This window comes from Drosophila montana, unplaced genomic scaffold (assembly GCF_035044405.1).
Source record: "Drosophila montana isolate Dmon_TW-CO22-7 unplaced genomic scaffold, ASM3504440v1 contig_3733_1, whole genome shotgun sequence".
NCBI classification, from domain to species: Eukaryota; Metazoa; Arthropoda; class Insecta; order Diptera; family Drosophilidae; genus Drosophila; species Drosophila montana.
Window position 1 is genome coordinate 3,220,835 of NW_026998620.1, and position 12,127 is coordinate 3,232,961.

At 44.1% G+C, this 12,127-nt stretch overlaps 1 protein-coding gene across 21 annotated transcripts in view; it reads right to left on the reverse strand.

Annotated features, from left to right (window-relative positions):
* Nucleotides 1-12,127, reverse strand: part of scrib (scribble) — a 72,980-nt gene that overhangs the window by 14,705 nt on the left and 46,148 nt on the right. For 17 of the 21 annotated variants that reach the window (XR_010437610.1, XR_010437611.1, XR_010437608.1 and 14 more), the window contains 6 exons: nt 12,017-12,105; nt 11,673-11,957; nt 11,310-11,600; nt 5,336-6,724; nt 4,868-5,125; nt 1,584-1,716 (listed from right to left, as the gene is read on the reverse strand). Coding sequence is in view for 17 of the 21 variants with exons in the window: in XM_064694566.1 (XP_064550636.1) it covers nt 1,584-1,716; nt 4,868-5,125; nt 5,336-6,724; nt 11,310-11,600; nt 11,673-11,957; nt 12,017-12,105 (2,445 nt within the window). In the remaining 4 variants the exon portion in view is untranslated. Of the gene's footprint in view, nt 1-1,583; nt 1,717-4,105; nt 6,725-11,309; nt 11,601-11,672; nt 11,958-12,016; nt 12,106-12,127 lie in introns of those variants that run through there. The other 4 variants (XM_064694568.1, XM_064694571.1, XM_064694575.1 and 1 more) reach the window with 4 other exon arrangements.

The following is a 12,127-nucleotide window of genomic DNA, read 5'->3' on the forward strand; positions in this document are numbered from 1 at the left end:
ATATAAAAAGAAACCCGTGCTGTTGCGCTAGCCAACGCCTCCGTGGTTAGCTTTAATCCCTGACTGCAGTTGCGCACGTCAACTACATCCTTGTGAAGGCTCTCTCCATCTCTCTCTCTCTCTCTGTTTCTCTCTCTCTGTCTTCCTCTTACCTCCTTTGACGTTTCTTTGTCATGCAAATTCCAGCGAGGAAGGAGCTACGTACAGTCGCACGCCTCCTTTTCTAATTACACAAGCCACTGAGCAAAAACCTGATAAGAATTGCCAGCACAAGACACAAGAAGCAATGGATATGCGGCCTGAAAACCAACCACTGAGAGCTGCCTTCATTTTCATCTTATTATTGTGTATCTTATGCGCAACAGAATCTTTATACTCGTTCAAAAACTGACAAGAGTATATTGATATGCACGCCACCCTCCAGCTAGGGACTTGAAACACATTTTGATATATACTGGGATATGTTTTAATATTATATGACTATGTCCTCTGGCGCCGTGATCATATGGAAAAATTTACATCTTCTACATGTGGAATCACATCGAATAACGAATGAATACCAACGATTAACTCCTCGAAAGATCGATAGAAATATTTCGCTTATTTAACATATGCGAATTGATTAATTGCCTGTTGCCAATATTAGGCAGTCTTTTTTTCTAGGTACGTTGCTGGATCAAAGATTGTTCACCCTCAGAACTTTATAAGAATTCAATTTGGGTTTTTAATCTAATCAAATTTAATTATCAACCTTGTTTGTTATATATGTGAATAACCCTATTTTAATGGTAAAATATTATGTTTTTTTGTATGTTATTGGGAAATATTGGCATTTCAAGGTTCAAGATAAACAATGTTCAAAGATACATTTGTGATTATGTTTTATTTTGGTTTCCTTACATTAGAGATGTTTAATGTATTTTGATAAATTCTAGGAATTCGTAGTTTGATTAACATAACGACATAATTATAGAATACTATTAGTGGTAAAATCCAAATATATTTTTAAACATATTTCTTCGACAATGAATTTAAATATTTATGTCCTGTGTGTACTATATTTGATGTTTTGGGTCTTTATATTCTCTATCAGTTTAGCTTGTGTAGATGTTTGTTTTAGATCTGAGTACAGGGAAGCTTCCATTTTAGCACTATTTTGACTACTGCTTTTCAATCCTTGTACCCATTGAAAATTGGCTAAAAGGGTATATTGGCTTTGTGCAAATGAATGTAACAGGAAGACGGAGAAATTTCCGACTCCACAATGTATATACATTCTTGCGAGTATTACAATCTAGTACATCTTGCCATGTTTTAAATGTAGATTCGCTCATTGCCAGCGCAGATCAAGTTTTCTTTTGCATTGATATGTTGAAATCCTGTTTTTGCACATATCTCATAATTTCTACGTACTACAAATTCCACATTTGGTATGCTGACTCTCTTGTATAGTAAAAAGCTACAATATTTGCAAAGGCAGCTCGCCGCTGGGTGCAGGGCATCACCTAGTCGGTCACTGCTAACTGGACTCCTCTAACTTGTTTGATGTGTTTTTTACTTTTTGCAGCTAGACATCAACTCACCTGTCTTTTGTGTGGGCTTGTGTTGATCCTCCATGGCAGACTCAAAGAATCGTTTTTTATCGGATACCGATTTAGGCACTTTTGTGGGTGTTGGTGTGGCCACGGCCGGCGCATTCTCGGCCGCAGGTGATGGCTGGAAAAATGCAAAACCTTTTGTTAGCAAGTCATCAAAAATAAAAAAGCTTTCAATGAAAACCCAAAACAAACAAAAAGTCAATAGTCAAAAATTTGACTCGTGTTGTCCATTTTCAATTAAACGACTGGAAAAACTGCAGTTTTCAAAATGAAAGTCAAAGAAATCCAAACGACCATAAACCAAATTGATGGCACTGCACAAGTTTATTAAAAAGCACATGGAACGATGGAGGAGCATTTGTTAGTGCAGAAACAGCAGCAGGATGTTAGGAGCAGCCAGCGCTTCGCTCATGAAATGACCAACAAAAGGAGGGAATCAACGCATTGTTTTTGCCCCAAGGCATATAATTTACGGGCGCGGGGACGCAAATTACAGCTGTGGCGGCTGGAATGAGACCAGAGCAGCAGCAGAGGGCAGAACTGGAGTGGGGGTCAGGCAATTTATCATCCAAAGTCATGTACTGTCGGTTTTATGCTTTCAAGCAATTTCTTCGTTTTAGGCAATATGAGAAGGCCAATGCCTGCAGGGTGAGTAAGGCGAAGGGGGGCGTGTGTGTGGGCGGCTGCTGCAACGACGACAAAGTCATTAAACGGCAGTAGAAAGAGCAAGAGCAAAAGCCAGCGTTAAACTGCACAAATTGCAACCTTATCCTTTGGCTTGCATGGATAACACACACACACGCACACAGATGCGAGTGCTACACTGGCCAACACACAAGGCCAGCCAGGCTCATAAATAAAGGAGAGCAGCACAAGCGAGCGACTAACGACAAGTGCATGGAAAAGCGATATCAGCAACTAATCCACCCAATTCCCAACTCCCCCATGAAGACAAGTCAAGTACGCAGCTATATATACAAAGGCCATCAGGCAACAGCCGGGAGCTGGCAGCCAGAGTATCAAGGATCCACTGTGCTGTATTTTTAGCAAAGAAATTAATTTCGTATCGGATTTTTCGATTTTCAATTAAACTCGATACCCGTACTTAGATTGAAGCAACAGCAGCGGCGACCTATGCTATGCTCCCTCCTGCCAGGACGAACGACGGACGAGCTAATAGAAATTTATTGAGCCATGAAAGTGTTGAGAAAATGGCCACAAGCTGCAGCAGCAGCAGCATGTGCAGACGGGTCGAGCAGTTCTGGTCAGCGCATTAAAAGCCAATAAGCTATTGAATGATTCAGGCACGCCCCCCGCTTCGCCCATCAAGTGTCTGTCAGTGTGTTAGTGTGTTATCAATACACAGACATTGGCAGCACGCTTATCGCGTATCGCAATTAACAGTGTCAACTGATAAGATAAGACTGCGAGTCTGCGAGTTGGCTCAGAGCTGAGGCCAACTGCGTCGCATTGCCCAAAGCGACAAATCAGTGCAGCGCCGGACGCCAAAGCGTGCGGCACGCAGCGTGCATCAAGGCATGGGGCGTGGCGTGGTTAAGTTAGCCAAGTTGCGAACCAGTTCAGGTCAGGCGAATTAGTCAAGGTCACGCAGAGAATAACTTATCTTTTAGATAAGCTCATATCAAGCCAACTGGCGTGGGGAGGGACAACACAAAATGAAAGAGAGAGAGAGATATCCAACATATCGAATTACACAGAATCGTTTATTTAAGATACGTATTTAAAAAAATATTCAACTTGTTTGGTTAGTCAAAATAAATTAGCATTAAAATCAACTTAAGAGCTCTACGCAAAAATTAACTATATAAATTGTAAAAGTGTAAAAATTGCATTTGTATTTTGTTTTTGTAATTTGTGTGGCTGTCTCTATATATATATGTGTGTGTGTGTGTGTGGATTTAACTTCAATTTTCTCATTGGGTTTTATTCGTGTTCGCCAAGTTGTGAAAAAAAAAGAGAAAGGAATCGACCTGATGACGGGGCGGGGCGGGCGAGTTAACTGCAGCGCTTCAAGCAACGAATGTTTCAATCAACGTCAAATTAAACTCGACCAAAAGCAGAGAGAGAGAGCGAGCGAGAGGGAGGGAGGGGGAGAGAAAATTAGAGAAGGAGAGTAAGCAGAATGTTGATTGAGGTGCTTAGGAGCGGCTTTGGGCGCACATTTAACTTGCAGGAATTTGGCAGGTGTGGTGGCTGGCGCCAAAGTCAACAAAAAGTCGCATCTAATTAGGAAGACAGATGCGGCGGGTTGCAGGTGATATGTGGTTTGGTTGCACTGGTTGCCAACCCCCCAACTCCCCCCTCGCAGTTGGTTACCGGCAAGCAATCAATCAAATAAAAATATTGAAAGCTACAGCAGCGTCTGCAGTGCGCTGCTCAATTTGCTGTTGCACTTTTAATTGATGGCTAAAAAGGTGTTGGATTTTAATTAAAATGCACGAGCGGCTGGTCGACAACTGTGCGGGGGGGGGGGGGGAGGGGAGGGAGTTGGTTTGTGGTAATGCAATTGAGGCAGTTAACTAGGGAGCACTTAAGAAGCGTCGCCAGCTTGACCCAGAAAGCAACAGGCAGAAGGCAGACGACAGACGGCAGCTAGCTCAAGTGGACATCTCGAAAGTGGGCGTCGAGGCGGCATTGAGCTACACGGTCGTCTCCTTGCCACTTGGCGTTGTGGGCGTTTGGGGTGTTCGGGGCGTGGTGGGTGCTATTGTTAAAAGCTGTGGCTGTGACTGTGAACGCAGCTTGAAGTTGGCCATGCCACGTAGACCGTGCGGCTTCTGGGCCACCGGAGGCGGCGGCGGCGGAGCAGTGCGCAGCTTGCTGGGCTTTAACGGTCGCTTCGGTGGCAGGGGGGGCGGTGTGGGCGACTTGGAGGCGCGACAATTTAGGGAGGTATCGCTGCTGCGACGTGAGTCAAAGAACGCGGTATTACTGTAAATGGCCTCCTCCTCGATGGTCGAATAGATTTCCTCGGCCGTCTCATAGTAGCTGCTGTAGGGCGCACCGACCGCAGGCGCGGTCTTCGCCAGCAGCGACGAGTTGGACGAGTTAATCGAGAAGGAGCTGCTGGTGCCCAGCGACGAGTTCGATATGTCAACGCGAGCTGTGGTCATGTTCTGGTAATTGCTATTTGAGTCTGGGCTGACCAGAATTTCCGAGAACGTTGGAAACTTCATGGTGGCATAGGAGGGCGATTTGGGCGTGACAACGGGCGTGGACGATGAGACAGCAACACGCGTTTCACTCACCGGTAACTGTGACGCCTGCAGATAAAGCGGCCCAGCTGCGGAGGAGCCGGCACCGGCACCGTCACCGGCAGCCACCTGGCGCTGATCGCCGGGCGGCAGCAGCAGCACGTTGAACACGGGCTGCGGCGTGGCCGCACCGCCCAACCTAAGCTTATTGGGCTGCTGCGGCTGCGGGAGGCTGGCATATTGCACGGGCAGTATTTGGGCCGCGGGAAAGATTTGCGCGGGCGTTGCGGGCCCCAACAGCAGCTGCTGCGGCTGCGGCGCGGCATCCATCAGATAGTTGTTAGCAATGTTGGCAATGGGAGAATAAGATGTTGTTGTTGCGTTAGTGGCGACAGCGGTTAGTGGCGGCTCATGCAAATGACGTGCTGATGAATGCTGGGCGGGCGGTGTTTGGGGTGGTGGGGGTGGCAGTGGCAGGCTGTCAATGTCAGTGTCGCAACAATCTAGAAAAGGGTTGTTTACCGCATAGTTGCTGCTGTCGCCCCCGCCGCTGCCGGCTGCTATGGGTATGGGCGGCGCCGGCTCGTAGGGAGCGCGCAGCTGATTCCTCATCTCGTTTTCGCGCAGCAAGAAATCCCGATGCTGCTCCGGCGTTACCAATATATTGTCCGGCGAGTTCTCGTGCACGAAATCATTGGGACGCCGCTGTGCTGGCGGCAGCGCCTCCATATAGGCGGATTCCTCCAGCAGCGCAGCCGCCAGCTTGGGCAGCGGCGATTTGGGCAGCGTCGAGTAGTTGACGGGCGGCGGCGGCGGACTCTCACGCGGCCTGGACGACTTGCTGCTGGCCAGGCGAACGGGCAGCTTGGCCACCTGGTGTATGGTATTGGTGCTGGGGTCGTGCTCGAACACCGCAAAGTCGCCCTGGCCCACATCGGTGGCCTGGAAGGTCTCGAGCGCCACGTTGCGCACCAGATCGGCCTTCTTGAGCTGCGGCTTGGGCAGCGTTGGCGGCGGCACTTTGGGCCGTGCGCCCGTCAAGTTCTCCGTCGACTTCGATATGACCGTGCTGGGCGTGCTGCGGCCACTGGAATGCGACTGCTCGATCAGATCCTCGTTGGAGCGAGAGGCGCCAAAGAAGAACTGATCCCGCGGCGAGCGCGGCGACATGCTGATTGCCTTGGCAATTTGCGTGTACTCGTCATCTTCATAGGGCTCCACCTGACGGAAGGGATTCTCGCGCTCCAGCTCACCGGGTCGCTCGGGCGATGTGGCCCGGGAAACACGCTGCAGCTGCGGTGATTCCACCTCGCGTATGCGTGCTACGGTCGGAACGATGGGCGGCGGCTTTTCGGGACGACGCTCCAGCGTGGAGCTGGCCGAGGAGCTGGGACTGGTGGCGCGCAGGATACCCTTGCGCGGCATGCGGCCAATGGCCTTTGTGCGCGTATCCTGCTCCGAGTCATAGGCGCGCGTGAAGCGATCCGGCGTGCGGGAACGCGAGCGCTCATAATCCGACTTGGAGCGCTCGTCTCCACTCAGATCGAAACTGACGGACTTGCGATGGCCACCGGCATACTCCGGCGTGCTGCGCCCGGAACGTGACGGCTTATAGGGGCGACAATCGCTCTCCGAGTCGCTGGTATAGCGTCCCCGCGGACGCTCAAAGCAATCGGAGTCGGTGTCTGCGTACGAAGGCGGCGACTGTATATCGACGGGCGGCGAGGATTCATCCTCCTCCGCAATGGCATCAATTTCGTCCTCATCGTCATCCTCATCGTCTATGATGTACACTGGCTCGGCCTTCTTGGGCGTTGTGGGCGCCCGGCTCTCCTCCTGGCTCTCCAGCATTTGCTGATAGGAATAACGTGCTCCGGGCGCCACGCGTTCCGGTGTCTGCGTGCCGCGCTGCTATTGGATTTTGGATTTTTGGGGTTTTCATTTAGTTTTCAGTTTTTGTTTGCGGGAACAGCTGCACACACACAAGCATGAAACACAAATTTGCAATGTGCGACGTTAATTGAGTGCGTTTGAGTTTGAGTGTGTGGTCTGTAGTTGCTGGTGAGTCTGTTGTGGATGTTGATATGTTGGTTGGATGTTGGTTGTGCACATGATGATATATTTGCTGCTACGGCAACCAGTTTTTTTTTCTTTTTTTTTTTTCTTAACGTTACGTACACGTACACGTACAGGGCCGCCAGCACTTTGTTAGCCAATTAGCAATGTCGCTGTCTGATGATGAGGTGCAATTGCGTTGCTCTGGCCAATTTGCTTGATGGATGGAATGAGCTGCACAACGGTTACGGCGTACTTAAAAACGAGTGTACGGCGTGGCGAAACAGAGACAAGGACAATTTACAAGAATGAAAGAAAACAATGAGAGAACTAACAATGAAAACAAAATGGACATAACACAAAAGATGCACCCCGAGTAATCAATGAAAACGTTTTGAGCCCATTTTAAACAAAAAAAAAGAAAAACCTGTCTATTAAGATCTCTCTATAATTATCTCCTTGGAGCACACCCGAAATAAGTCCACGTAGTTACGTTTAGAACATTTAGATTTCATTTATTGACATCAAAAATGCATACTCCATTATTCCATTTACCTAGCCGTTTATATATATTATATTGACTAACAGTAACTAACGACCAAGAAACAAAATCAACCTATCAAATCAGAAAGCAAACTCCTCAAAAGCAGCCAATATCCCATTCAATTAACTATTAACAAATTGATTTCCAATAGATGTAACATAACACATACTTATAATCCTAATTGTAGTGAAAGTTTGTTCAACATTCAATAGTTATATTATAGTTGGCCAGACTATTATCTTTTATTTTTGGCTTATTTGTACCTTGCGAGACTCAAAGTAGTATGATATTTATCTGAGAGTACTATTTAGTTGCGTATTTGGACCGTTTCGTGTGCCTGCCGCACAGTGTTAAATATGTATAACTATAACAATAATTTACAATAATAGACAATGCGTCAAATGCATATACATATACATATACATATACATACATAGGACTTTGTTAACATCGAAAGACAACAATACTTATACAGTATGTGAATACTGGACGCCGTAAAATGGCGGCTCAGGATGTTCAATACATCTTAATTTTGTTGTTTTTTTTTGCTGTATAAAATATCGGGAGGGACCTTGAGTGTGTGTTAAAGATGTTTTGATATTTATCAATATAGCCCTGCAGATATTTGCCCAATTTTATCAAGTGCATAGATATATATTCCCCTAATAAGGAAGTGAAAGTTGGTACAGTTGGTTTTTTTGAGAGCAGAGCTACCCCAACGAAAATTGGCCATACATAAAGTATTTAATGTCTTGACCAATTTGAAAAATACAAATTCAACTTAAATCGGATTTGGTCTCAGCAATCGGCTGATAATTTAATTTGTTGTGTATCATTTTTGTGGAAATTTCATGATCCAACGGGATTATTTCTTGGCTTTAATTAAACTTTAAGTTATACAACAAATCGGACCACAACCAACAACAGATATTTTAATTTTTAAGATACCTACAATGTATATATATATATTTTTTTTGAAGATTCAATTACAACACTTAAACGTCTGCAAGGGTATTAAATCTTCGGCAGCCCGAAGTTGAGTCTACTTTTTTGATATTCTTTACAATTTGTTTTATGTCCTTTCAACATTTACATAGTTGGTTAATGAGGGACATTGAAACCATTTGCTTAGACAGGTGCGTTCAGTATTCTTAAGATGCTAGATCGAGTGAATTTGTTGTCCTACGAATAGGTATAGCCTCTGTGTTGTGAGTTTTTTTTAGCCAGTATTTAGTAACTCTTTGCCCTTTGAACACGACGAGGCTTCATATGTGAACAACATGACATGCTGCTGTCTGTATTATCAGTTTTGTTGTTGCTTAACATTTGTTTCTGCTCATTTATTTTAAATATTTTCCTGTATTTTAAACTAAGTACTCAGTCTTATAGTGGGAAACATCTGACGGTTAAGAAATACGCTGAATTGAGATCTGCGCAAAGCGCAAAGGAAAATGACAATTACGAATCGAAACGAAACGAATGCGAAATGCAAATAAAAAACGAAAAGAACAAGAAAAAGGAGAAAATATAATATTAAAAAGAGAAATGAATATAAAAAGGAAAAACAATATGTTGAAAAGCAGGGAACGGCGCGCACGTCATTGAGAGCAATAAAAAGAAGGAATGAGAAGAAGATAAGAGACATTTTAATGGAAATTCCTTTCCGCAGTTTTTGAATACTTATGTAGATATATAAAATAAAATACATACATACATATTTGTATATACATTTATTATACGTGCCATCTATGCATATTAGGTATTTCTTTCTTGTCTTCTCCTGCTGCTGCCAATGCAAATCCAAATGCTAACGGATTTCAGGTAAGGCAACAGGCACAACAATCATACAAAGGCAGCAGCAGCCAGCCCCAAAAGGTAACAATAAAGGCGCAAACAGAAATTGATATAAAATGTAAGTAGCATAAATAAGATAACAACAACAGCGACAACAACAACAACAACAACAACAGCGACAACGGCAACAACGACAACAACAATATTGAGCAGGCAAAACGAAAGAAATGTGGTCTTCGGAATATGCTAATAAATAATAAATTGCCCGCTGCCATTTCAATAAATGTGGGACACGTGGTCCCAGCTCTGATTCCCAGGCCTGGCAACAACAGGGGAGCCAACAGCTACTACAGATATACATACATACATATATACATACATATATGTATATATGTATATATATATGTACAGCACCCTTCCGCATGCACTCTACTGTACAATAACTCATGCCTAACCCACCCTCGCCCACCCCCGCGCAATTCCCGAGGCATTGCTAAGTATGATTGTATAGTACTATATACTATTAAATCAAAATGCAGCAAACGACAAACAAACATACAACACGATTTATAATGAATACTCATGAGTAGCTTGTGATTGATGTTGTGTTCCATTTGTTGAGCGGCTAATTTTCATATGAGTATTTCTTGGGGCATTTTGGGTAATCGATCAAATTAACTTCTGGACATTTAAAACGTTTCTAAACATTTAAATATAACTATTTAAAAAATGTACTTTTCTAAAGTTATATTGTGTGCATATCACAATCAATTTATGAACGCAGATTCTAGCTTTTGCTTTAATACATTATTAAAATATATTTGATTCTCGATACTCAATATTATATTCGACTTGTAAAAGGTTAAACAATGCATTAAACATAACATATATGTATGTCCTTCAATTTAAGAGATTTTACGTATCAATTGAAGTTGAAGAACCTTAAGTTTTTACAAATTATTTTGAAACTTTTAAGTCTATATTTTATAGCTTTTTATAACTATAATCAACGGACGACCACAATATAGATAAGATCGAACTGAAGCTAAGTTCTTGTACTAAAAATCATTATTCGGAAGTTAGTTAAAAAGTCTATAACTTATTGGTTTATTCGTAGATTTTGACAAGAAATACCTTGCTCTAAGCGTATATAAAGTATCTTAACGAATCAAGCCATATGAAAAAATTGTTTAATAAAATAAAATTCGATAAGTTTGTAAATATTTCAATAACACTTCAACCAAAGTTTCGAAATATCAAGAGTAGCTATTCGCAATATGAAAAAATGATGGTTACATTTATAGTAACCTCTAAAAATGGGTGAAATATTTTAAACAAACTAAGAAAAATGCTTTCAATAAAAAATTCTTTTTGTTTCTTCTAAAAACTAAGTTATCAGCTTTTGCGATTTTGGTCTTTAAGACCCGGCACATTAACATATGCGAATTGAAGTAAAGACGATCTGAGTTTGGGATTTTCTGACAATTACAAACGTACAATATATGTTATATATTTTTGCGATTTTCAAATTAAAATTTGCATTAACAAAAAACACGGAGGCTGACATTCTCCATGAGCTGCAGGCACTGAGGAACGATTTTGTGATGTGAATTTTAAGTAGATGGAGTGTTATATGCATGTTGTAAGATTTGCGAGACATGACAAATGTTAGCGCATACGAGTTATATGAAATGTATAAATTTTTATAAAATGTGAATAACGAACAGGCACAGATACAAGCAGACACATACACACAGAAACGCGACTCGAAAGGTCAGACGTTAGTGAAGTTATTGAAGATAACGAGCAAAAAATAAATAAATAAAAAGAGTAAATAAAACAGGCGAAGGGTTTTTTTTTTTTTGACTTTTTAGGGGTTTATGTTTTGGGTTTGTTGAACGCGCAGCAGTCACTTGCGCTCGTGTATGTTAAGTGTATGAATGAAAAGGACATCGAGACGTTAAACAAAGGTAACGCACGCACGCACGCACGCACACATACATACACAAACACACACTATACGTACACGTATACACATATAAATATTGAGACACAGAGAAATGTTGAAGTAAGTTAGCAAAAGACGTGCATCTGGTTACATACCTGTTGTTGCTGCTGGGCTGTCTGCTGACTGGAATTGGTCTGTGTCTGGGTCTGTGCAACAGCAACTGGTGCCGCGGCTGCGGGAGCGGGAGGGGCAGCGGTCGCTGACTCCGCGGGCATTAGCGGCAGAGGTGCGGCGGGTGTGGTGGGTGTGGTAGGATTTGTATCGAGCGTGTGCTTCGATATAACAACCGTCGTTGTCTTTTGTATTTTATCCTGTTCATGATGCTCTGATGGTGACTTCGGGGGCACGGTGGTAAAGGCATCCGCAGCGCGCACAATTTCCAGCACCTAATTTGGTTTAAACACGACAGGTAGAAAGGCTACTGACCAGTCCGCCAAAGGCCAAGGACGTTGACTTACCTTCTCCTGGGTGCTCTTCTCCTGCCCAATTGTTGCCACTTGCGTTTGCGGCTGCTGCTGCTGGTGCGTTTGTTCGGCGTGTATAAGCGCCACGGTCTGCGCGGCCACTGTGTCAGGCTGTGCCATGTCGGCATGTGGCGCAGACCCAGCGGGCGGCGTCGGGGTGGTGGGTGTAGGTGAAGGCGCCCCGTGCACCAGAGCAGCCGCAGCTGCCAGGCCTGTTTGGCTAGTGGGCTCCGGCATGGCAACAATGTCTGGCTGTTGTCCCGCAAATACATCAAAGTCCTGCAAGTGGTCGATAGGGTTAAAGGGTTTCGCCAGTGGGCAATATGACTGGGACTTACCTGTCGTAGACGCTCGTCCTCGTCGTGATCCAAGCTGGAGACGCTCTGACTTTGACTAAGCTCCGAGCCTGTTTCCGAAGCACGAGAGCCTGCGAGAAAGAATATCAAGTT